Source organism: Manis pentadactyla, chromosome 2 (genome assembly GCF_030020395.1).
Source record: "Manis pentadactyla isolate mManPen7 chromosome 2, mManPen7.hap1, whole genome shotgun sequence".
NCBI classification, from domain to species: domain Eukaryota; kingdom Metazoa; phylum Chordata; class Mammalia; order Pholidota; family Manidae; genus Manis; species Manis pentadactyla.
Genome location: NC_080020.1, coordinates 112070797 through 112094873, shown reverse-complemented (window position 1 = coordinate 112094873; position 24077 = coordinate 112070797). Strand labels below are relative to the sequence as shown.

General features: G+C 37.5%; 1 protein-coding gene across 6 annotated transcripts in view; it reads right to left on the bottom strand.

Moving 5' to 3' along the window:
- The window catches only part of CPLANE1 (ciliogenesis and planar polarity effector complex subunit 1), a 202807-nt gene that overhangs the window by 94175 nt on the left and 84555 nt on the right, over window positions 1-24077 (bottom strand). For all 6 annotated transcript variants that reach the window (XR_008995195.1, XR_008995199.1, XM_057495746.1 and 3 more), the window contains exons 21-26: window positions 11727-11865; window positions 10875-10984; window positions 10558-10716; window positions 10338-10446; window positions 8416-8716; window positions 4570-5482 (exon numbers count right to left, since the gene is read on the bottom strand). Coding sequence is in view for 4 of the 6 variants with exons in the window: in XM_057495746.1 (XP_057351729.1) it covers window positions 4570-5482; window positions 8416-8716; window positions 10338-10446; window positions 10558-10716; window positions 10875-10984; window positions 11727-11865 (1731 nt within the window). In the remaining 2 variants the exon portion in view is untranslated. The remainder of the gene's footprint in view (window positions 1-4569; window positions 5483-8415; window positions 8717-10337; window positions 10447-10557; window positions 10717-10874; window positions 10985-11726; window positions 11866-24077) is intronic.

The window sequence follows — 24077 nt, the reverse complement described above, 5'->3', positions numbered from 1 at the left end:
GCTCAGCAGGTTGGAAACTTTCACGATCTTCAGGCGCTCCAGGTCCCTGGCAAGCTATGCAGATACAAGGCCTCCCACCATGATAGGCATCCTGCTGTGCCTTCCTCCCAGCCAGCCTGAACCAGGCTCACAAACCGGCAAACCCTGCCCTGGCGTCAGGCCACCCAGAGGGAAGACCTGCCTATAGCAGCTACAAAAGCAAAGCACTGAGGCTTACACTACTGTATGTTCAGCCCACTGGTTCTGGCAGTGGAGACAGGCATAGCAGCCAGGAAGCAGGAAACTCCTCTTTCCTCCCCTCAGGCACCAGCACCACTCCCCTGTGCCCCCCAACATTGCTCCAGGGGCTGAGCAGCTCGAGAGAGTAGAGCTTCTGGGCACTACAGGGTGGGACACACAGATATGAAATGCCAAAGGAACCTGGTTCAAAGCAAAATCTCAACAACACCAGAAAAAGGACTGAGTGAGACTGAACTAATCAATCTTCCTGAATGAGATTTCAAAATAAAAATCATAAACATGCTCTTGGAAGTACAAAAAAATATTCAGGAACTCAGGAATGAATTTAGGACAGATATCCCATCATTGAGGAACACAACGGAGGGTATAAAAAGGAGATGAGATATGGTGGCAGAGAAGATAAATGAAACAGAAATTAGAGAAGAGGAATACAAAGAAGCTGAGGCACAGAGAGAAAAAAGGATCTCTAGGAAAGAAATAATACTTAGAGAATGGTGTGATCAATCCAAACGGAACAATATTCATATTATAGAGCTACCAGAGAAGAAAAGAGAGAAAAGGGGATAAAAACTGACTTAGAGGAAGTAAATGCTGAAAATTCCCAATCTGGGGAAAGAGAGAGTCTCTCAGGCCATGGAGGTGCACAGATCTCCCAATATAAGGAACTCAAGAAAGACAAAACCAAGACATAAAATAACAAAAATGGCAAAGATCAAGGATAAGGGCAGACTATTAAAAGCAACCAGAGAGAGAAATTAGATCACATACAAAGGAAAGCCCATCAGGCTATCATCAAACATCTCAGCAGAAACCTTACAGGCCAAAAGGGAGTGGCATGATGTATTTAATGCAATGAAGCAGAAGGGCCTCAAACCAAGAATACTCTATCCAGCAAAATTATCATTTAAATTTGAAGGAGTGATTAAACAATTTCCAGACAAGCAAAAGCTGAGAGAATTTAACTCCCACGAACCGTCTCTACAGTGTATTTTGGAGGGACTGCTATAGATGGTAGAGTTCCTAAGTTAGAGGAGTCAATACTCCCAAACTCATTCTAGGAGGACAGCATCGCCCTAGTACCAAAACCAGGCAAAGACACCATAAAAAAGGAAATTACAGACCAATATCCCTGATGAACATAGATGCAAAAACACTCAACAAAATATTAGCTAACCGAATTCAAAAATACATCAACAGAATCACACACCATGATGATGAAGTGGGACTCATCCCAGGGATGCAAGGATGGTACAACATTTGAAAATTCATCAACATCATCCACCACATCAACAAAAAGAAGGACAAAAACCACATAATCATTTCCATAGATGCTGAAAAAGCATTCGACAAAATTCAACATCCACTCATGATAAAAATTATCAACAAAATGGGTATAGAGGGCAAATACCTCAACATAATAAAGGCCGTATATGACAAACCCAAAGCCAACATCATACTTAACAGCGAGAGGCTGAAAGCCTTTCCTGTAAGATCAGTAACAAGACAAGGATAACCACTATCTACACTTTTATTCAACATAGTTCTGGAGGTCCAAGCCATGGCAATCAGACAACACAAAGAAATAAAAGGCATCCAGATTGGTAAGGAAGAAGTCAAAGTGTCACTGTTTGCAGATGACATGACATTGTACATAACAAACCCTAAAGAATCCACTCCAAAACTACTAGATCTAATATCTGAATTCAGCAAGGTTGCGGATACAAAATTAATACACAGAAATCTGTTGCATTCCTATACACTAATGATGAACTAGTAGAAAGAAAAATCAGGAAAATAATTCCATTCACAATTGCATCAAAAAGAATAAAATACCTAGGCATAAACCGAACCAAGGAAGTGAAAGACCTATACTCTGAAAACTACAAGACACTCATGAGAGAAATTAAAGAAGACACCAATTAATAGAAACACTTTCCATGATCATGGATAGGAAGAATTAATATTGTCAAAATAGCCATCCTGCCTAAAGCAATCTACAGATTCAATGCAATCTCTATCAAAATACCAACAGCATTCTTCAACAAACTAGAGCAAATTGTTGTAAAAGTCAAATGCAACCACAAAAGACCCCCCCGAATAACCAAAACAATCCTGAGAAGGAAGAATAAACCTAGGAAGATTACACTCCCCTACTTCAAGCTCTTTTACAAAGCCACAGTAATGAAGACAATTTGGTATTGGCACAAAAGCAGACCCACAGACTAATGGAACCGAATAGAGAGCCCAGATATAAACCCAACTATTTATGGTCAATTAATATATGACAAAGGAGCCATGGACATACAATGGGAAAATGACAGCCTCTTCAACAGCTGGTGTTGGCAAAACTGGATAGCTACATGCAAGAGAATAAAACTGGATTATTGTTTAACCCCATAAACAAAAGTAATCTTGAAATGGGTCACAGACATGAATGTAAGTCATGAAACCATAAAACTCTTAGAGGACAACATAGGCAAAAATCTCCTGAATATAAACATGAGCAACTTTTTTCTAAAGCATCTCCTTGAGCAAGGGAAACAAAAGCAAAAATGAACACATGGGACTACATCAAACTAAAAGCTTCTGTACAGCAAAGGATACCATCAACAGAACAAAAAGGCATCCTATGGTATGCAAGAATATATTTGTAAAAAACATATCCAACAAGGGGTTAACATCCAAAATATATAAAGAACTCACATGCCTCAACACCCAAAAAGCAAATAATCTGATAAAAAATGGGCAGAGGATATGAACAGACAGTTCTCCAAAGATGAAATTCAGATGGCCCAACAGGCAGATGAAAAGATGCTCCACATTACTAATCATCAGGGAAATGCAAGTAAAAACCACAATGAGATATCACCTCACACCAGTTAGGATGGCCACTTTAGAAAAGACTAAGAACAACAAATGCTGGCAAGGATGCGGAGTAAGGGGAACAAACCCTCCTACACTGCTGGTGGGAATGTAAGCTACCTCAACCATTGTGGAAAGCAATATGGAGGTTCCTCAAAAAAACTAAAAATAGAAATACCTTTTGAACCAGGAATTCCACTCCTAGGAATTTACCCAAAGCATATAATTTCTCAGATTCAAAAAGACATATGCACCCCTATGTTTACTGCAGCACTATTTACAATAGCCAAGATATGGAAGCAACCTGAGTGTCCATCAGTAGATGAATGGATAAAGAAGAGGTGGTACATACACACAATGGAATACTATTCAGCCATAAGAAAGAAACAAATCCTACCATTTGCAACAACATGGATGGAGCTGGAGGAAATTATGCTCAGTGAAATGAACCAGGCGGAGAAAGAAAAGTACCAAATGATTTCCCTCATTTGTGGGGTATAACAATGAAGCAAAACTGAAGGAACAAAACATCAATAGACTCACAGACTCCAAGAAGGGACTAGCGGTTACCAAAGGGGAGGAGTAGGGGAAGGTTGGTGGGGAGGGAGGGAGAAGGGGATTGAGGGGTATTATGATTGGCGCAGATGGTGTGGGGGGGATCATGGGGAAGACTGTAGCACATAGAAAACTAGTAGTGACTCTGAGGCATGTTACTACACTGATGGACGGTGACCTGCAATGGGGTATGGGGGTATACTTGATAATATGGGTAAATGTAGTAACCACATTGTTTTTTCATGTGAAACCTTCATAAGAGTGTATATCAATAATACCTTAATAAAAACAATAGTAAGGCCTTAAAAAAAATAATACCTTAATATAAATATATAAATAAAAATAGAAAAATACTTGCTTTTGCAAACATGTTCAAAAACCTGTCTACTAGTTGCCTCTGAGTACAGAAAAGAGAAAATAGCTAATAAGCACTGACTTTTCTACTGATAACCATCTGCCTTTGTAGGTCTGGTTCTCCAACCTCTCTGGCCAGAGAGTTTAAAGAAAGATGATCTCTTAATGCATATGATGAGACACCAGTAATGAAAATTGGATAGCTGTCTAGTCCTTCTTTATTTATCACATTTGTAAATGTAATACCACTTGTAATAGCACTTAAAACTACCTTTTTCTTTTTTATAAGCACACATAAAACCTGAAAACTTCACAGCCTCTATGAAAATACTTGTACTCTAATTAGTTATTTTTAATAATTAAAGGAACCACTTGAAAAAAATTACAGGATATAGATTATAATCAATGTTGTCATTAATTTAGCTACTTGGCAATTCTTTAATAGATGGGGAAATATAAACAAAGAAAACTATATAGAAACATAGACATATAGACATAAACACAGAATTCTAAAGTGTGATTTCTCATTTGTATATAATTAACAATTCAAATACTTACCTTAATAATGGCATTTTTTGCCTTATATGTTGTAAAATAGGGCTGTTCCAAAAGCCACAATGATGTAAGGACAGCAGCTGTTGAGGTCTTTACACGAATGACAGGACTGTACTCACAGGATGACTCAGTGAGACCAGGATCACAGAGCAGTCTTCTATCAGACCATCTTATCAACCATTCCAGCAGCCTTCTTATACTGCCAAATGTGTTACTTAGTACTAAAGGAAGATCTTCTTGGGAATTAACATCATTGCACTGAATTGCTTTGAAAATACATCTTTTAGTTTTAATGGACTTAGGAGTCCAGAAAACATGGTTCGACAATTTCTGGATTACCGGTTTCTCTGCTGCAATGTCATACTGCATTCTGTAAATTGACTTTTGTTTTAAACCGAACAATCCACTCTTCCCTTCATTTTTATTGACTTTATTCAAAGGGTTCTCTAAAAAAGAACTGACCCCTTGATTAACCAGTACTGAAGCTGAAACTGCCTGGCTTTCTGATTTTTCAGAATAATATGACTCAGGAGCAACAACAAAGCAGGAACCGGCCCTAAACACATTCTGGCTTTTGGTTTTGCTCTGACGTCGTTTCAATGTTGTATGTACATCAAAAATTAAAGAATTAAGTTCATGTTCTCTAAGATGTCCCGAAAAACTGGTTAGAAATGGAATGCCAGGATCCTTGGAACCAAGTAGGTCTCTTTCAAGAATATAACTCAAGAAGAGATCAAGGAATTTAATATATTCATCATCATCACGTTCAAATTCCCAAACACCTATCACAGGAAGTGCATTTTGTATTAACTTTTCATGGTCGTCTTTTCTTTTAGGGTTTTCTTTGTGATTACATGTTTTCTTGTTTTCATTGGTCTTACCAATCAATGTTAATTCCATGTGATTTGGGACATTCCTACAGAAAAACAAAATTGAAAAAGATAAAGATCACTTTACTTCATGACACTGAAAGCACAAAGGATAAAATGTTGAAGCTGATCCAGACTTAGGAGTGTGCCAATTTGCCAACGCATAGAAAAGACGTTCCATGTCATAAATAATATGATGAGAAGAAAGCAAGCACTGTTCAAATTACTCTTCATAGATTTTTTATGAAGGAATAAAACACTATAATTTTCAAAAACAAATTAAACATCATTTAATCACTAAAACTGATCTTAGAATTGTAAAAATTCTCTCCTATTGATTAAGTCACATTTTTTTTTCAAGTGAAGAGGCTGGACTAAATGATCTTTAAGTGTTCATTAAAGCTGAACAGCTGGAGTCAAAAACACACATACTAACATTAAGAGGAAAATTTTGTGTCAAAAGAGATAAAATGTGTTCACAGAAATTTCACTATAAAAAATGACTCTGGAAAAAGGAAAGACCCTCTATTAGGTCAGAATTTGAAATACAAAGTCAATAAAAATCACAAGCCACCAATACACATCTTAGTTCACAATTTTTCTCTCTCCTGTGTCGGCCCCTTTCAGCTTCCACTGTACAATGTGCAACAAACAGGACTGCCCTCAGGACGCGTTACCATACAGAAGATGGGAATTTTTTCTAACCACTTTCCGCTGCTGTTAAACCTTTTGGGCAGGCACATTAACTGCCAACCATAATTACTTTTAAATCTGTTTCCTTTCAACATGGGCCTGAGGGCAGAACACAGATCCCTAGTTCCTCAGTAAGAGAAATAAAAGGTTCCTGTCAGGCACCAGGGCTGTAGTTGCCACATCTCTTGTTACTGAAAGCACAATAAGCAGCCTAAAGGGTTTTCCTTTCCAAACACTGAGGGTTTTTTGGTGAAATTAGCACACCATTTATAATATTACTAGATGTGGTTTAAGTAGATGGGATTATTTCACTTAAGCAAGAATATGGCTGATGATAGTTTTTTCATGTTGAGTAAGATAAACTGCATTGCCGATACTGCAACAATAAAGGAAAAAACCTGTGTAAATCAGAATAACACAGGTTTAAAAATGATGAGCAGGGGAAATGACAGTCTTTTCAACAGCTGGTGTTGGCAAAACTGGACAGCTACATGTAAGAGAATGAAACTGGATTACTGTCTAACTCCATACAAAAAAGTAAACTCAAAATGGGTCAAAGACCTGAATGTAAGTCATGAAACCATAAAACTCTTAGAAGAAAACATAGGAAAAACTCTCTTGAATATAAAAATGAGCAACTTTTTCATGAACATATCTCCTCGGGGAAGGGAAACAAAAGAAAAAATGAACACATGGGACTACATCAAACTAAAAAGCTTCTGTACATCAATAGAACAAAAAGGCATCCTACAGTATGGGAGAATATATTCATACATGATATATCCGACAAGGAGTTGACATCCAAAATACATAAAGAGCCCATGCACCTCAACAACCAAAAAGCAAATACCCCAATTAAAAAATAGGCAGAGGATCTGAACAGACACTTCTCCAAAGAAGAAATTCAGATGGCCAACAGGCACATGAAAAGATGCTCCACATCACTAATCATTGAGAAATGCAAATTAAAACCACAATGAGATATCACCTCATACCAGTTAGGATGGCCAACATCCAAAAAACAACAAAAAATGCTAATGAGGATGTGGAGAAAGGGGAACCCTACTACACTGCTGTTGGGAATGTAAATTAGTTCAACAATTGTGGAAAGCAGTAAGGAGGTTCCTCAAAAAACTAGAAATAGAAATACCATTTGACCCAGGAATTCCATTCCTAGGAATTTACCCTAAGAATACAAGATCCCAGATTCAAAAAGATATATGCACACCTCCTCTATGTTTATCACAGAATTATTTACAATAGCCAAGAAATGGAAGCTACCTAAGTATCCATCAGTAGATGAATGGATAAAGAAGATGTGGTACATATACACAATGGAATATTATTCAGCCATAAGAAAAAAACAAGTCCTACCATTTGCAACAACATGGGCGGACCTAAAGGGCATTATGCTCAGTGAAATAAGCCAGGTGGAGAAAGACAAGTACCAAATGATTTCACTAATCTGTGGGGTATAAGAAGAAAGCAAAAACTGAAGGATCAAAACAGGAGCAGACTCACAGAATGCAAGCATGGACTAACAGTTACCAAAGGGAAAGGGACTGGGGAGGGTGGTTGGGAAGGGAGGGATAAGAGGGTTAAGGGGCATTAGGATCAGCACACATAATGCAGGGGGGTAGGGGGAAGGCAATATAGCACAGAGAAGACAAGTAGTGACTCTATAGCATCTTACTATGCTGATGGACAGTGACTATAATGGGGTATGTGTTGGGGACTTGATGATAGGGAGAATGTAGTAACCACAATGTTGCTCATGTGAAATATGAGCATAAGACTGTATATCAATGATATCTCAATAATAAATAAATAAATAAATAAATGTTAAGTAGACGAGGAAAAAAAAAGATAAGCAAAGGTTTCTCAAAAATTTACGGACAAGTTTCAAAGATGAATGTGCAATTTTCTTCCATGGAAACTCTTAAAAATAATATAGCTAATCCAATAATCCTAAACTATTCAAATCTAAAGACCAAAAGTCTTCCAGTGAACCCTAGAATTTTATCCTCTTGTTTACTTTTATACTTTCAGGTGGCAAAATTATTTCATATCTCCAAAATATTTTAAATGTATTTTCAATATACAGTCTCATTTTATACTCTAATATCCTTGTGAGTAGTGAGGGTAGCACTTATCATTCAAATTATTAATATTAATTGTACAATTAGTGTGGTTGCTGGTACTAGAAATCAGTTTATCATTTGCATGAAAATGTTTAAAGTATTTTTTCCAAAGGAAGTGAATGCTTGCTATTAGATCTCAATTTTACCTTTGATAGGAATGTATCCTATTTTTCTCTTCAACTGACAAAGCTTCAGAGAAGATATCTGCTGCACCTGCATCACTGTGGACCAGAGAATTCCCCAGTTCTGTGAGTGTGCTCTGGCTCAAACTAGTCCCCAGGGAAAACCTGTCAAAACCTGGAACCTCAGCTGGTTTTTCTTCTTCAATAGGTTCCCATATATTCATCTCAAAAGAACCTATATTTCTCTGCACACGTTTTAGGGCTTTCACTCTCACTTTATGGATAGAATGCATGACAACAGACATCATTTCCTCAGTTTGGGGACCTAAAAAGAAAGACAAAAAGACTTACAATTCATTACAACATTTCAACTCAAGACATGAGGGGATTCAATTCCTGTCTCTCCTAACAACATGACATTAAGGCTTATTTCTACATTCTCACAGATCATGCTTTCTTCAGTGTTTGTTAGAAAGCGATGGTCCTCATTTTAAGGTAGAACTAGAGAAGCTATAGAAAGGTCCATTAAAGAAGAATGAAAAGGGCATAGCCCAGACTTCATTAAAAAAGTGTGCTCTCTTGCAACAACATGGATGGAGCTAGAGGGTATTATGCTCAGTGATATAAGCCAGGCGGAGAAAGACAGATATCAAATGATTTCACTCATCTGTGGAATATAACAACAAAGAAAAAACTGAAAGAACAAAACAGCAGCAGACTCACAGAACCCAAGAATGGACTAACAGTTACCAAAGGGAAAGGGACTGGGGAGGATGGGTGGGAAGGGAGGGATAAGGGGGAAAATGGGGCATTACGATTAGCACACATAATGTAGGGGAGTGGGGACATGGGGAAGGAGGTATATACAGAGAAGACAAGTAATGATTCTATAGCATCTTACTATGCTGATGGACAGTGACTGTAATGGGGTATGTGGGGGGGATTTGGTAATAGGGGGAGTCTAGTAACCATAATGTTGTTCAAGTAACTGTACATTAATGATATCAAAAAAAATTTTTAAGTGTGCTCTAGAAAATAAAAAGTTAATGAATAATTTAACTATTTCAAAAATCAGAAGGGTTCTTAAAAAACAATCATTAATATTTTTTCCATTCCTACAGAATGGTGAATAAGAGAATGTGAGTATAATTTTCTCCAAAGAACAAGGACACATTTCTGATTTCAAGCAATGGGAAACAATAAGAAAGATTTTCAAAGTTGCCTATAGAAAAAATTTTAAACATCATTAATAAACATAGGTGTCAAAAATGTCTTAAGGAAAATAAAAATCACAAATATAAATATATTAATGATTAATGTGCAATCACTGGACATAACTAGACTTAAATACCAGATTCTACTTCTAAAAATGAGGGTAATTTGAATTCTTTAAAAATTTCCACAACATTGTGAAATGTAATGTCACTGAACTGTATACTTAAAAATGGTAAATTTTATATTATGTATATTTTACCACAATAAAAAAAAATTTCCATGAGGTCATCTTGAATGTATAAGAAAAATCAGAAGCATAAATAACCATAAAGGGAGAAGAACACTAGTTTTCAATAAAAAATCTTTATTATACAAAATACTGCATGCTAAATTTATATATTTTACCTTATTTAATTGTTTTCCAATATACATCCATAAAGCAGGTGTTAACATACTCATTTTATAAATAAGAAAATGAAGCTCAGAGAGTTTGTGCAACTTGCCTACAGTCACACAATTATTAAGTGACAGAGACAATGACATGAAGCCTCCAAAGCAAGATAACTGGTGCTTCTGTAAAGGGAAGTGCTTCTTCTACCTTCTCATAATCCTATCTCCAAGGAGAGAAGGAATGCATAAAAACATAAGCACTAGAATATAAATACTTTGAAAACAAAATGAGAATCTTCAGCAATTTTTCTATCAGATATCTAAGAAATGACAACTAATACCTTTCACAACACAGTGTCTGAGCCTCTGTTGAAGAGAGTGATATTTTTCTCTTAAAGGAACCCTTATGTCATCAGGATTGGGAAATGCTTTCACAAAAATTTCTGCTACCTTCAGAAAAATTAAAAAATGAGTTTTATGAGCAACATCATTCTTAATTAAAATACAAATCCTTTAAAGTCTGATTCCAATTTAGTTTATTTTCATCTACATTCACATTACCTTTCTGATTGGTGGCAGCTCTCCAATAAGACTCAAAATTAGATCCTGAATAAGTTCTTCAATATTAGAAAACCGACAGAAGGGTAGCATTCTATAAGCCCATTCCACGGCACTAAGACAGTGTTCAACCACACAAGAATCAAACTCCACTTTCAGGTCCTAAATGGATATTGAAAAAATTCATTTTCTTTTCACTTTACATGAATAGACCAAAATGAATTCAAAAGAGGTTTTACTATAAACAGTAAAATCTTCTATCAAGTAAAAATTTTCCAAGTAATATTTGTTTATTTTTATTATTCTTGTGAGGTAAATACCTTTTTCCCCTCCACATTTTCTCTTGCTTTCTGATATTGCCTGCAACTATAGGATAACTTATCACGGATATGCAGCATCCAACACAAAGCACAAAGTTCTCTGAAGCAACCTAGGTCAGGAAAACAAATTTGAAAGAAGACTGTTGAGTATGTACATTTATAACGATTTCACCTCTGCCTGTTTTTTTTTTCAAAATAAATATTTTATTTTGTTGATTAGATGTTTAACATCAACACCTTATATAAAGGTCATAAACATCCTTTCAGAATTTTTATGTATATTATCCTGGAACATTTCATGCATGTCAGTTGCATTAAAACATTGAAAACATTTTTATAGAGTACATAACATATTCTATTTATGAGTAGTTTACTTGCTTTAAAATTCATAGTATAATACATATTTTTCAAATCCAAATACACATAGTTCTACTTAATACTGTATAGTTAATTTATTTGGAGAAACATCTATTGATAGGCATTTAAGTTTAAAATTTTTCAATACTACAAATACAACTTCCAATATTAAACAATTTTCTATTAAATGTTTACATTTACACATTTGAGTACAAGTACACAAGTACTCAGGGAAAACAGTGTAGCACAGAGAAGGCAAATAGTGTACAAGTACACAAAGACATATAAAATCATACCATGTATAGTTTTGCAACTGGCTTTTTTTTTCATCTGGCGAAACTTACTTATCTTTCCATGGTGGTAACATGCACATAATATCTTTTCACTGCCAATAAAGTGTTCCAGTGTATGGAAACTTACCCAAATCAAATGTAAAATGCATCATTATTAATATTTAGACATTATTTCTAAGCAAGCAGTTCATTTGGGACAAACCTATTGCTTTAATGGAAACTTCATCAAGCTTGCGGTCTCCAGTGGCTCCAGCTCCAAAGAATGTTACACGTCCTTTACAATAACTAAGTAATGACTCAGGGAAAGGACTCAATGAAGGAAGGGACCCTTTCATTCGAATCTGAAAGTAAAGAATGATAGACGATGTTAATTATCAGTCATATGAATAAAGCAGCATATGAATAAAGGTGGTAGGTAAGATAAACCACACAGAATGGAAAAAATACAGCATGGTTGCTATACTATGTAAGAAAATACCCCTGAAATTGGTTGTACTTTCAGAAACTTAGTTCACAAAATTAAATCAAGAAATTCACTAGGCAAGACCTCTAAAGAGAAAAAAAAATTCTACCAAATTACCTTTTCTTGTCACTCAGCATAAAAAGAATTTCAATGCAATTTATCCTGACTTTACCCAAAGGCAAAGTAAAGAAAATAAATACACTTAAGTATCTGACTCTCATCCAAAGTAAATCTCTGTGCAGTACATAAAAGCAAACACAAAAAAAAGGTATATCTACATATATAACTTTTAAAAACTTAACCTGTGACAGAATAGAAAGTCATCATCTGACAATGCATAATAATAACTAGCAAGGATCATCAATAAATGCTAAATTAGGGGAAAAGTTCATGACTTGATTAAAAACATGATACTGGGTGGGACATAACCCAAATTCATTGATCTCACCATCACTAGAAGTGAGGTTAAAGAGACCTGGGTGCCACATGATCTAATAAAACAAGGCAGTATGTAACACCACTTACGAAGGATTCATTTCTAAGAAAACTGGAACCTGAATATAATCAAGCCTCTATACCTCGAAGAGTACAGATTACCAGGCTCTTAATAATTTTTTAAGGTATTATTGATATACACTCTTATGAAGGTTTCACATGAAAAAACAATGTGGTTACTACATTTACCCATATTATCAAGTCCCCACCCATACCCCATTGCAGTCACTGTCTATCAGAGTAGAAAGATGCCACAGATTCACTATTTGCCTTCTCTGTGCTACACTGTTTTCCCCGAGACCCCTCATACCATGGGTACTAAACATAATACCCCTCAATTCCCATCTCCTTCCATCCCGCCCTGCCCTCCCACACCCCTACCCTTTGGCAACCGCTAGTCCCATTGTGAGGTCTGTGAGTCTGCTGCTGCTTTGTTCATTCAGTTTTCCTTTGTTGTTATACTCCACAAATGAGGGAAACCATTTGGCACTTCTCTTTCCCCACGTGTCTTATTTCACTGAGCATAATATCCTCCAGCACCATCTATGTTGTTGCAAATGGTAGGATTTGTTTTCTTTCTTACGGCTGAATAGTATTCCATTGTATATATGTACCATCTTTTCTTTATCCATTCATCTACTGGTGGACACTCAGGTTGCTTTCATGCCTTGGCTATTGTAAATAGTGCTGTGATAAACACAGGGGTGCATATGTCTTCTTAAATCTGAGAAATTATATGCTTTGGGTAAATTCCTAGGAATAGAATACCTGGATCAAATAGCATTTCTATTTCTGGTTTTTTAAGGAAACTCCATGTTGCTTTCCACACTGGTTAAACTAGCTTCATTCCCACCAGCAGTGTAGGGGGGTACCCGCTTGTCCACATCCTTGCCAGCATTTGTTGTTCTGAGTCTTTTTGATGCTGGCAATCCTTCCTGGTGTGAGGTGATATCTCAGGTGGTTTTAATTTGCATTTTCCTGATTAATGATGTGGAGAATCTTTTCATGTGTCTGTTGGGTGATCTGAATTTCTTCTTTGGAGAATTGACTGTTCATATCCTCCACCCATTTTTTTAATCAGGTTATTTGCTTTTTGGGCTTTGAGGCATGTGAGTTCTGTATATATTTTGGATGATAACCCCTTGTCAGATATGTCGTACACAAATATATTCTGCCATACTGTAGGATGCCTTTTTGTTCTGTTGATGGTGTCCTTTGCTGTACAGAGGTTTTTAGTTTGATGTAGTCCCATGTGTTCATTTTTCCTTTTCTTTCCCTGGCTTGAGGAGATGAGTTCAGGAAGAAGTTGCTCATGTTTATATTCAGGAGATTTTTGCTTATATTGCCTTCTAAGACTTTTATGGTTTCATGACTTACATTCAGGTCTTTAACCCATTTTGACTTCACTTTTGTGTATGGGGTTAAACAATAATACAGTTTCATTCTCTTGCATGTAGCTGTCTAGTTTTGCCAGCACAAGTTGTTGAAGAGACTGTCATTTCCCCATTGTATGTCCATGTTTCCTTTATCATATATTAATTGAACATATATGCTTGGGTCTATATCTGGGCTCTTTAATGTGTTCCATTGGTCTGTGGGTCTGTTCTTGTACCAGTCCCAAATTGTCTTGATTACTGTGGCTTTCTGGTAGAGCTTGAAGTGGGAAGTGTAATCCCCCCAGCTTTATTGTTCCACTTTTTCGAAAACTTTAAGGAGGATGGGCATTAGGTCTTCACTAAATGTTTGATAAAATACAGCAGTGTAGCCACCTGGTCCAGGAGTTTTGTTCTTAGGTACTTTTTTTATTACTAATTCAATTTCGTTGCTGGTAATTTGTCTGCTCAGATTTTCTGTTTCTTTCTGGGTCAGCCTTAGAAGGTTGTATTTTTCTAGAAAGTTGTCCATTTCTTCTAGGTTATCCAGTTTCCTAGCATATACTGTTTCATAGTATTCTCTAATAATTCCTTGCATTTCTTTGGTGTCCATGGTGATTGTTCCTTTCTCATTTCTGACTGTTTATGTGTGTAGACTGTCTATTCCTCATGATAAGTCTGGCTATGGGTTTCCCTGTTTTGTTTATTTTTTTGAAGAAGCAGCTCTTACTTTCATTGATTATTTCTATTGTTTTATTCTTCTCAATTTTATTTATTTATGCTCTAATCTTTATATGTGCCTCCTTCTACAGACTTTGGGCATCATTTGTTCTTCTTTTTCTAGTTTCTTTAATTTTGAGTTTAGACTTTTCATTTGGGACTGTTCTTCTTTCCGGAGGTAGGCCTGTATTGCAATACACTTTCCTCTTAGCATGGCCTTTGCTGAGTCCCACAGATTTTGCAGTGTTGAATTATTTTTGTCATTTGTCTGCATATATTGCTTGATCTGTTTTTATTTGGTAATTGATCCATTGCTTATTTAGAAGCATGTGTGAAGCCTCCATGTGTTTGTGAGCCTTTTTGTTTTCTTTGTAGAATTTATTACTAGTTTCATACCGTTGTGGTCTGAAAAACCGGTACAGTCTGAATATTTTGAATATACTGACAGTCTTTTCGTAGCCTAGTACATGATCTATTCTTGAAAAAGTTCCATGTGCACTTGAGAAGAATGTGTATTCTGCTGCTTTTGAGTGTAGAGTTCTGTAGATGTTTGTTAGGTACATGTGTTCTAATGTACTGTTCAGTGCCTCTGTGTCCTTACTTATTTTCTCTCTAGTTGATCTGAACTTTGGCGTGAGTGGAGTGTTGAAGTCTCCTAGAATGAATGCATTGCATTCTATTTCCCCTTTTGATGCTGTTAGTATTTGTTTCACATATGTAGGTGCTCCTGTGTTGGGTGCATAGATATTTATAATGGTTATATCTTCTTCTAAGTATGACCCCTTTATCAATACATAATGTTTATCATTACATAATGTTCTTCTTTGTCTCTTGTGACTTTCTTTGTTTTGAAGTCTATTTGGTCTGATAAAAATACTGCAACTCCTGCTTTTCTCTTCCTATTTGTTGTATGAAATATCTTTTTCCATACCATCATTTTGATTATTCAATTTTTTTACTTTGATGTCATTAACGTACAATTACTTGAACATTAGTTACTAGACCCCCCCATTATCAAGTCCCCCCACATACCCCATTATAGTCACTATCCATCAGCATAGTAAGATGCTATAGAATCATTACTTGTCTTCTCTGTATACACTGCCTTTCCCGTGTCCCTCCCCCCTACATTATATGTGCTAATCATAATGCCCCATTTTGCCCCTTATCGCTCCCTTCCCAACCACCCTCCCCAGTCCCTTTCCCCTTGGTAACTGTAAGTCCATTCTTGGGTTCTGTGAGTCTGTTGCTGTTTTGTTCCTTCAGTTTTTTCTTTGCTCTTATACTCCACAGATAAGTGAAATCATTTGATACTTGTCTTTCTCTACCTGGCTCATTTCACTGAGCATAATACACTCTGGCTCCACGGATGTTGTTGCAAAGGTAGGATTTGTTTTCTTCTTATGGTTGAACAGTATTCCATACTGGATATGTACCACATCATCTTTATCCATTCATCTACTGATGGACACTTATGTTACTTCCATTTCTTGGCTATTGTAAATAGTGCTGTGATAAACCTAGGAGTGCATATATCTTTTTCAAACTGGGCTGCTGCATTCTTAGGGTAAATTCCTGGAGTGTAAATGCTAGGTCAAATGGTATTTCTATTTTGGGTTTTCTGAGGAAACTCCATACAGCTTCCCACAAAGGTTGAACTAGTTTACATTCCCACCAGCAGTGTAGAAGGATTCCCCTTTCTCCACATCTTCGCCAACAATTGTTGTTGTTTGTCTTTTGGATGTTGGCCATCCTAACTGGTGTGAGGAGATATCTCATTGTGGTTTTAATTTAAATTTCTCTGATGACTAGCAATGTGGAGCATCTTTTCATGTGCTTGTTGGCCATTTAAATTTCTTCTTTGGAGAACTATCTGTTCAGTTCCTCTGCCCATTTTTTAATTAGCTTATTTGCTTTTTTGTTTGTTGAGGTGCATGAGCTCTTTATATAATTTGGATATCAACCCCTTAACAGATATGTCATTTATGAATATATTCTCCCATACTATACGATGTCTTTTTGTTCTACTGATGGTACCCTTTGCTGTACAGAACTTTTCACTTTGATATAGAACCACTTGTTCATTTTTGCCTTTGTTTCCTGTGGCCAGTGAGATACATTCATGAAGAAGTTGCTCATGTTTATGTCCAAGAGATTTTTGCCTATATTTTGTTCAAAGAGTTTTATGGTTTCATGACTTACATTCAGGTCTTTGATCCATTTTGAGTTTACTTTTATGTACGGGGTTAGACAATAATCCAGTTTCATTCTCTTACTTGTAGCTGTCCAGTTTTCCCAACACCAGCTGTTGAAGAGGATGTCATTTCCCAATTGTATATTCATGGCTCCTTTATCGTATATTAATTGACCATATATCTTTGTGTTTATATATGGACTCTCTATTCTGTTCCACTAGTCTATGAATCTGTTCTTGTGCTGTACCAAATTGTCTTGATTACTGTGGCTTTGTAGAAGAGCTTGAAGTCAGGGAGAGTAATTAACCCTGCTTAATTCTTCCTTCTCAGGATTGCTTTGCATATTAGGGGACTTTTGTCATTCCACACGAATTTTAGAACAATTTGTTCTAGTTCATTGAAGAATGCTGTAGGTATTTTGATAGAGATTGCATTGAATCTGAAGGTTGCTTTAGGCAGGATGGCCATTTGGACAATATTAATTCTTCCAAGCGAAGAGCATAGGATGAATTCCATTTATTAGTGCCCTCTTTAATTTCTCTTAAGAGTGTCCCATAGTTTGCAGGGTATTGGTTTTTCACTTCCTTGATTAGGTTTATTCCTAAGTATTTTATTCTTTTTGAGGCAATTGTGAATGGAATTGTTTTCCTGACTTCTCGTTCTGCTACGCCATCATTAGTTTATAGGAATGCGACAGATTTCTGTGCATTAATTTTGTAACCCGCAACCTTGCTAAATTCAGATATTAGATCTAGTAGTTTTGGAGTGGATTCTTTGGGATTGGTATGTACAATATCATGTCATCTGCAAACAGGGACAGTTTGACTTCTTCCTTGCCTATCTGGAAGCTTTTATTTCCTTGTGTTGTCTTATTGCTGTGGCTAGGACCTCCAGAACTATGTTGAATAAAAGTAGGGAGACTAGGCATCCTTGTCTTGTTCCCTATCTTAAAGGAAAAGCTTTCAGCTTCTCACTGTTAAGTATAATGTTGGCTGTGGGTTTGTCATATATGGCCTTTAATATGCTGAGGTATTTGCCCTTTATACCCATTTTGTTGAGAGTTTTTATCATGAATGGATGTTGAATTTTGTCAAATGCTTTTTCAGCATCTATGGAGATGATCATGTGGTTTTTGTCCTTCTTTTTGTTGATGTAGTGGATGATGTTGATGGATATTCGAATGTTGTACCATCTTTGCATCTCTGGGATGCATCCCACATGATCATGATGGATGACCTTTTTGATGTATTTTTGAATTCAGTTTGTTAATATTTTGTTGAGTATTTTTGTATCTATGTTCATCAGGGATATTGGTCTGTAATTTTCGTTTTTGTGGTGACTTTGCCTGGTTTTGGTGTTAGAGTGATGCTAGCCTCATAGAATGAGTTTGGGAGTATTCCCTCCTCTTCTACTTTTTGGAAAAGTTTAAAGAGCATGGGTATTAGGTCTTCACTAAATGTTTGATAAAATTCAGCAGTGAAGCCATCTGGTCCAGGAGTTTTGTTCTTAGGTAGGTTTTTGATTACCTGTTCAATTTCTTTCCTGGTAAATGGTCTATTCAGATTTTCTGTTTCTTTCTGGGTCAGCCTTGGAAGGTTGTATTTTTCTAGAAAGTTGTCTATTTCTTCTAGGTAATCCAGTTTCTTACTACATAATTTTTCATAGTATTTTCTAATAATTCTTTGTATTTCTGTGGTGTCTGTAGTGATTTTTCCTTTCTCATTTCTGATTCTGTTTATGTGTGTAGATTCTCTTTTTTTCTTGATAAGTCTGGATAGGGGTTTATCTATTTTGTTTATTTTCTCAAAGAACCAGCTGCTGCTTTCATTTGTTCTTTCTATTGTCTTATTCTTCTCAATGTTACTTATTTCTGCTGTAATCTATATTATGTCCCTCCTTCTACTGACTTTGGGCCTCATTTGTTCTTCCTCTTCTAGTTTCATTAATTTTGATTTTGGACTGTTCATTTGGGATTGTTCTTCTTTCCTGAGGTAGGCCTGTATTGCAATATATTTCCCTCTTAGCACCACCTTTGCTGCATCCCACAGATTTTGTGTTGTTTAACTATCGTTGTCATTTGTCTCCTTATATTGCTTGACTTCTGTTTTTATTTGGCCATTGACCCATTGATTATTTAGGAGCATGTTATTAAGCCTCCATGTGTTTATGGGCTTTTTCATTTTCTTTGTGTAATTTATTTCTAGTTTCAGACCTTTGTGACCTGAGAAACTGGTTGTTGCAATTTCAATCTTTTTGAATTTACTGAGGTTCTTTTCATGATGTAGTATATGATCTATACTTGAAAATGTTCCACGTGCACTAGAGAAGAATGTGTATCCTGTTGCTTTTGGATGGAGTGTTCTGTAGATGTCCATTAGGTCCATCTGTTCTAATATGTTGTTAAGTGCCTCTCTTTACTTATTTTCTGTCTGTTTGATCTGTCCTTTGGAGTGAAAGGTATGTTGAAGTCTCCTAACATGAATGCATTGCATTCTATTTCCCCCTTTAATTCTGTTAGTACTTGTTTCACATATGTAGGTGATCCTGTGCTGGGTGCATAGATATTTATAACAGTTATATCCTATTGTTGGACTGACCCCTTTATCATTTTGTCTGATACAAGTACTGCAATTCCTGCTTTTTTCTCTCTGTTAGTTGCATGAAATACCTTTTTCCATCCCTTTACTTTCAGTCTGTGTATGTCTCTGGGTTTGAAGTGAGTCTCTTCTAGGCAGCATATAGATGGGTCTTGTTTTTTTTTCCATTCAGTGACTCTATGTCTTTTGATTGGTGCATTCAGACCATTTACATTTAGAGTGATTTTTGAGAGGTATGTACTTATTGCCATTGCAGGCTTTAGATTCGTGGTTACCAAAGGTTCAAGGGTAATTCCCTTACTATCTAACAGTCTAATTTAACTCACTTTGTGTGCTATTACAAACACAACCTAAAGATTCTCTCTTTTTTTCTCCTTTTTCTTTCTCCTCCATTCTTTGTATGTTATGAATCATATTCTGTACTCTTTGTCTATCCCTTGGGTGACATCTATTTAGCCTTAGTAACACTTCCATTTATAGGAGTCCCTCCAAAATGCACTGTAGAGGTGGTTTGTGGAGGTAAATTCTCTCAATTTTTTCTTATCTGAAAATTGTTTAATCCCTCCTTCAAACTTAAATGATAACCTCGCCGGGTATAGTATTCTTAGTTCAAGGCCCTTCTGCTTCATTGCATTAAATATATCTTGCCACTCCCTTCTGGCCTTAAGGTTTCTGTTGAGAAGTCTGATGATAGCCTGATGGGTTTTCCTTTATATTTGATCTTTATTCTCTTTCTAGCTGCTTTTAAAAGTCTGTTTTTATCCTTGACCTTTCCCAATTTAATTATTATATGTCTTGATGTTGTCTTCCTTGGGTCCCTTGTGTTGGGAGATCTGTGCACCTCTGTGGCTTGAGAGACTATCTCCTTCTCCAGATTGGGGAAGTTTTCAGCAATTACCTCCTCAGTGACAGTTTCTATCCCTTTTTCTCTCTTCTTCTTCTTTTGGTACCCTTATAATATGAATATTGTTCCGTTAGGATTCATCACACAATTCTCTCAATATTCTTTCATTCTTAGATATTCTTTTTTCACTTTGTGCCTCAGCTTCTTTGTATTCCTCTTCTCTAAATTCTATTCCATTTACTGTCTCTTCTACTACATCTAATCTACTTTTAAATTCCTCCATTGTATGTTTCATTTCAGATATGGAATTTCTTAATGATTGAATCTCTGACTGAAATTTGTTCCTGAGTTCTTGAATATTTTTCTGTACCTCCATAAGCATATTTATGATTTTATATTGAAGTCTCTTTCAGGCAGGTTGGTGAGTTGTTTCATTTGACCCTTTTTCTGGGGTTTGTGAGATTTTGGTCTGAACCATGTTTTTTGAAATTCCATATTTCTGTGTGGTGCCCACTAGTGCCCAGAAGGTCCAGTCTCTGGAGATGCTCAGCCCCTAGAGAGAGGTTGGGGGTTGTAGAGGAGTGGAGCTGGTGCCTGGGGTGAGGACAGATCTGTTTCCTGATTCCCATCTATGGTGCCTGTCTCCAGTGTCAGAACCGGTGCGCCAAGCACACAGGTCTAAGCCTCTGTGCTCAGCATCTCTAGCTATTGTAGGTGGGGCCTCCCTCTGGCTGGCCTGATGCCAGCACAATGGCTGCAGTTTTGTGAATAGGTGTTGGCAGTCTACGTGGAAGGCGCAGTAGGCTGCATGTCACAGTGGGGGGCCTTGGAACTGAGTAGGTAGCCAGGGGGATGCAGCACCTGAAGCTCCTCAAAGTATCCAACCCACTGGGCAGAGCTCACCCAGACAACCTTGTCCAGCTCTCCCCTCTCCCATGCAGCAAACTCTGTGCAAAGCTTCCTTCAGAAGCCCTCTCACTGCTAGGAAGCCTCAGACTGCCTGCCTTTCCCTTCTTCCAGAGTCGCCGGGTGTGGATCCCCTCCTCCACAAATGGCTGGAATCTGTCTCTCAAGCACTCCACGTGTCTAACCTCCCCAACATCCAGAGCACCACACAGTGTAGGTTTCTGTCCCCAAAGCAGACCTCCATGGCTGGGTGTTCAGCAGTCCCAGGCTTCCATCCCCTCCCCCACTCCATTTCTCTTCCTCCCACTGGTGAGCTGGGGTGGGGGGAGGGCTTGTGTCTCGCCTGATTAAGGCTTTTGTATGTTACCCTGTTTTGTGAGGTCTGCTCTATTTGTGAGGTCTGTGTGCTGTCTGGTTCAGCCTTCTTTCTTGTTGTTTTAGGGTTAGTTGTATCAATTAACTACATTTTCATATTATCTGTGTTTTTGGGAGGAATTCTCCATCTCACCTCTCAGGCTGCCATCTTGAATCCTTCTTCCCCATAAACCCCATCACTTTTAAATGGATCCCTTCACTTTTAGTCTGTGTATGTACTTGGGTTTAAAGTGAGTCTCTTGTATGCAGCATATAGATGGGTCTTGTTTTTTATCCATTAAGTGACTCTGTATCTTTGATTGGTGCATTCAGACCATTTACATTTAGGGTGATTATCAAGAGGTATGTACTTATTGCCATTTGTAGGCTTTAAATTACTGGTTACTGAAGGTTCAAAGTTAACTTCCTTACTATCAAAGAATCTAACTTAACTTAGTATGCTATTACAAACACAATCTAAAGGTTCTATTTTTCCCTCCTTTTTCTTTATATATTCTTTATATATTAAGTATCATATTCTTTAATCTTTCTCTATCCCTTGATTGACTTTGGGTTTAGTTGACTTAATTTTGCATTTGCTTAGTAATTAACTGTTCTACTTTCTTTACTGTGATTTTACCTCTGGTGACAGCTATTAAACCTTAGGAACACTTCCATCTAGAGCAGTCCCTCAAAAATACACTGTAGAGATGGTTTCTGGGAGGTAAATTCTCTCAGCTTTTGCTTATCTGGAAATTGTTTAATCCCTCCTTCAAATTTAAATGATAATCTTGCCAGATAGAGTATTCTTGGTTCAAGGCCCTTCTGCTTCATTGCATTCAATACATCATGCCACTCTCTTTTGGCCTGTAAGGTTCTGCTGAGAAGTCTGATGATAGCTTGATGGGCTTTCCTCTGTATGTGATCTTATTGCTCTCTCTGGCTGCTTTTAATAGTCTGCCCTTATCCTTGATCTTTGCCATTTTCGTTATTTTATGTCTTGGTTTTGTCTTCCTTAGGTCCCTTGTGTTGGGAGATCTGTGCACCTCCATGGCCTAAGAGACTATCTCCTTCCCCAGATTGGGAATTTACATCCTCAATAACACTTTCTATCCTTTTTTCTACCTCTTCCTCTTCTGGTACCCCTATAATGCAAATATTTTTCCATTTGGATTGGTCACAGAGTTTTCTCAATATTGTTTCATTCTTAGAGATCCTTTTTTCTCTCTGTCCCTCAGCTTCTTTGTATACCTCTTCTCTAATTTCTATTCCATTTATTATCTCCTCCACTATATCTAATCTGCTTTTAATACCCTCCATTGTGCTCTTCAATGATTGGATCTCTGGCCAGAATTCATTTCTGAGTTCTTAAATATTTTTCTGTATCTCCATGAGAATGTTAATGGTTTTTACTTTGAAATCCCTTTCAGGAAGATTCATGAGGTCAATTTCATTTTTATCTTTCTCTGGTGTATTCATAATTTTGCTTTGAACAGGTTCCTTTGACGTTTCATATTTATATGTGACTCCCTCTAATGCCCAGAACCTCTACTCTTGGAGCTACTCAGCTCCTACAGCAATGTCAGGGGTCCCACAGGAGCGGTGTTGGTGCCTGTGGGGGATGGAGGAGCTGTTTCCTGCTTCCCGGCTGCTATGCCTGTTTCCACTGCAGAACCAGTGGGCCAAGCACACAGGTATAAGCCTCTATGCTTTGCATTTGTAGCTGCTGTAGGCGGGACTTCCCTCTGGCTGGCCTAATGCCAGTGTATGGTTCGCAAGTTTGTGAGCCAGGTGGGGCTGGCCGGGAGGAGGGCAAAGCAGGCTGCTTATCACAGTGGGTGCCCTTGGAGCTGCAGAGCTAGCTAAGGGGCTGAAGCGCCTGAAGATCGTGAAAGTTCGCAACCTGCTGTGCAGAGTGCACCTGGACAATTTTGTTTACCTGTCCTTTTTCCTGAGCAGTAAGCTCTGCAATCCTTACCCCTTTAGCAGCCATCTCACTTTTAGGACGTCTCTCAGACTGCCCGCCTTTCTTTTGTCCCAGAGCAGCCGGACACGGACCCCTGCTTTTCACAAGCAGCTGCAATCTCAGTCTCTCCAGCTATTCTGCTTGTCTGAGCTTTCCACCCCCCTAATCACAAGAGCACCATGAAGTGTAGGTTTGTGCTTTCAGAGCAGATCTCCAGAGGTAGGTGTTCAGCAGTGCCAGGCCTCCACTCCATCTCCGCTCCGTTTCTTTTCCTCTGGCCAGTGAGCTGGGGTGGGGGAAGGGCTTGGGTCCTGCCAGACCACAGCTTTGGTAGATTACCCCATTGTGTGATGTTTATTCTTTTCTCCAGGTTTACGCAGTCTGGCGCAGCCCTCTTTCCTGTTGCTCTTTCAGGATTCGTTTTATTAATTATATATTCGTGTTATATGCAGTTCTAGGAGGAAGCCTCTGTCTCACCTCTCTCACTGCCATCAATAATCCAATCCCCAATATATTTTATTTACACTTCAAATACATTAATGTTTGAAACAAGTGTGAACTTTTTATATCTTCATGATCCATGAGTGCTGAATTTTCTCTTTGTCAACTGACCATAGAAAACTGCACATAAGTCCAAGGT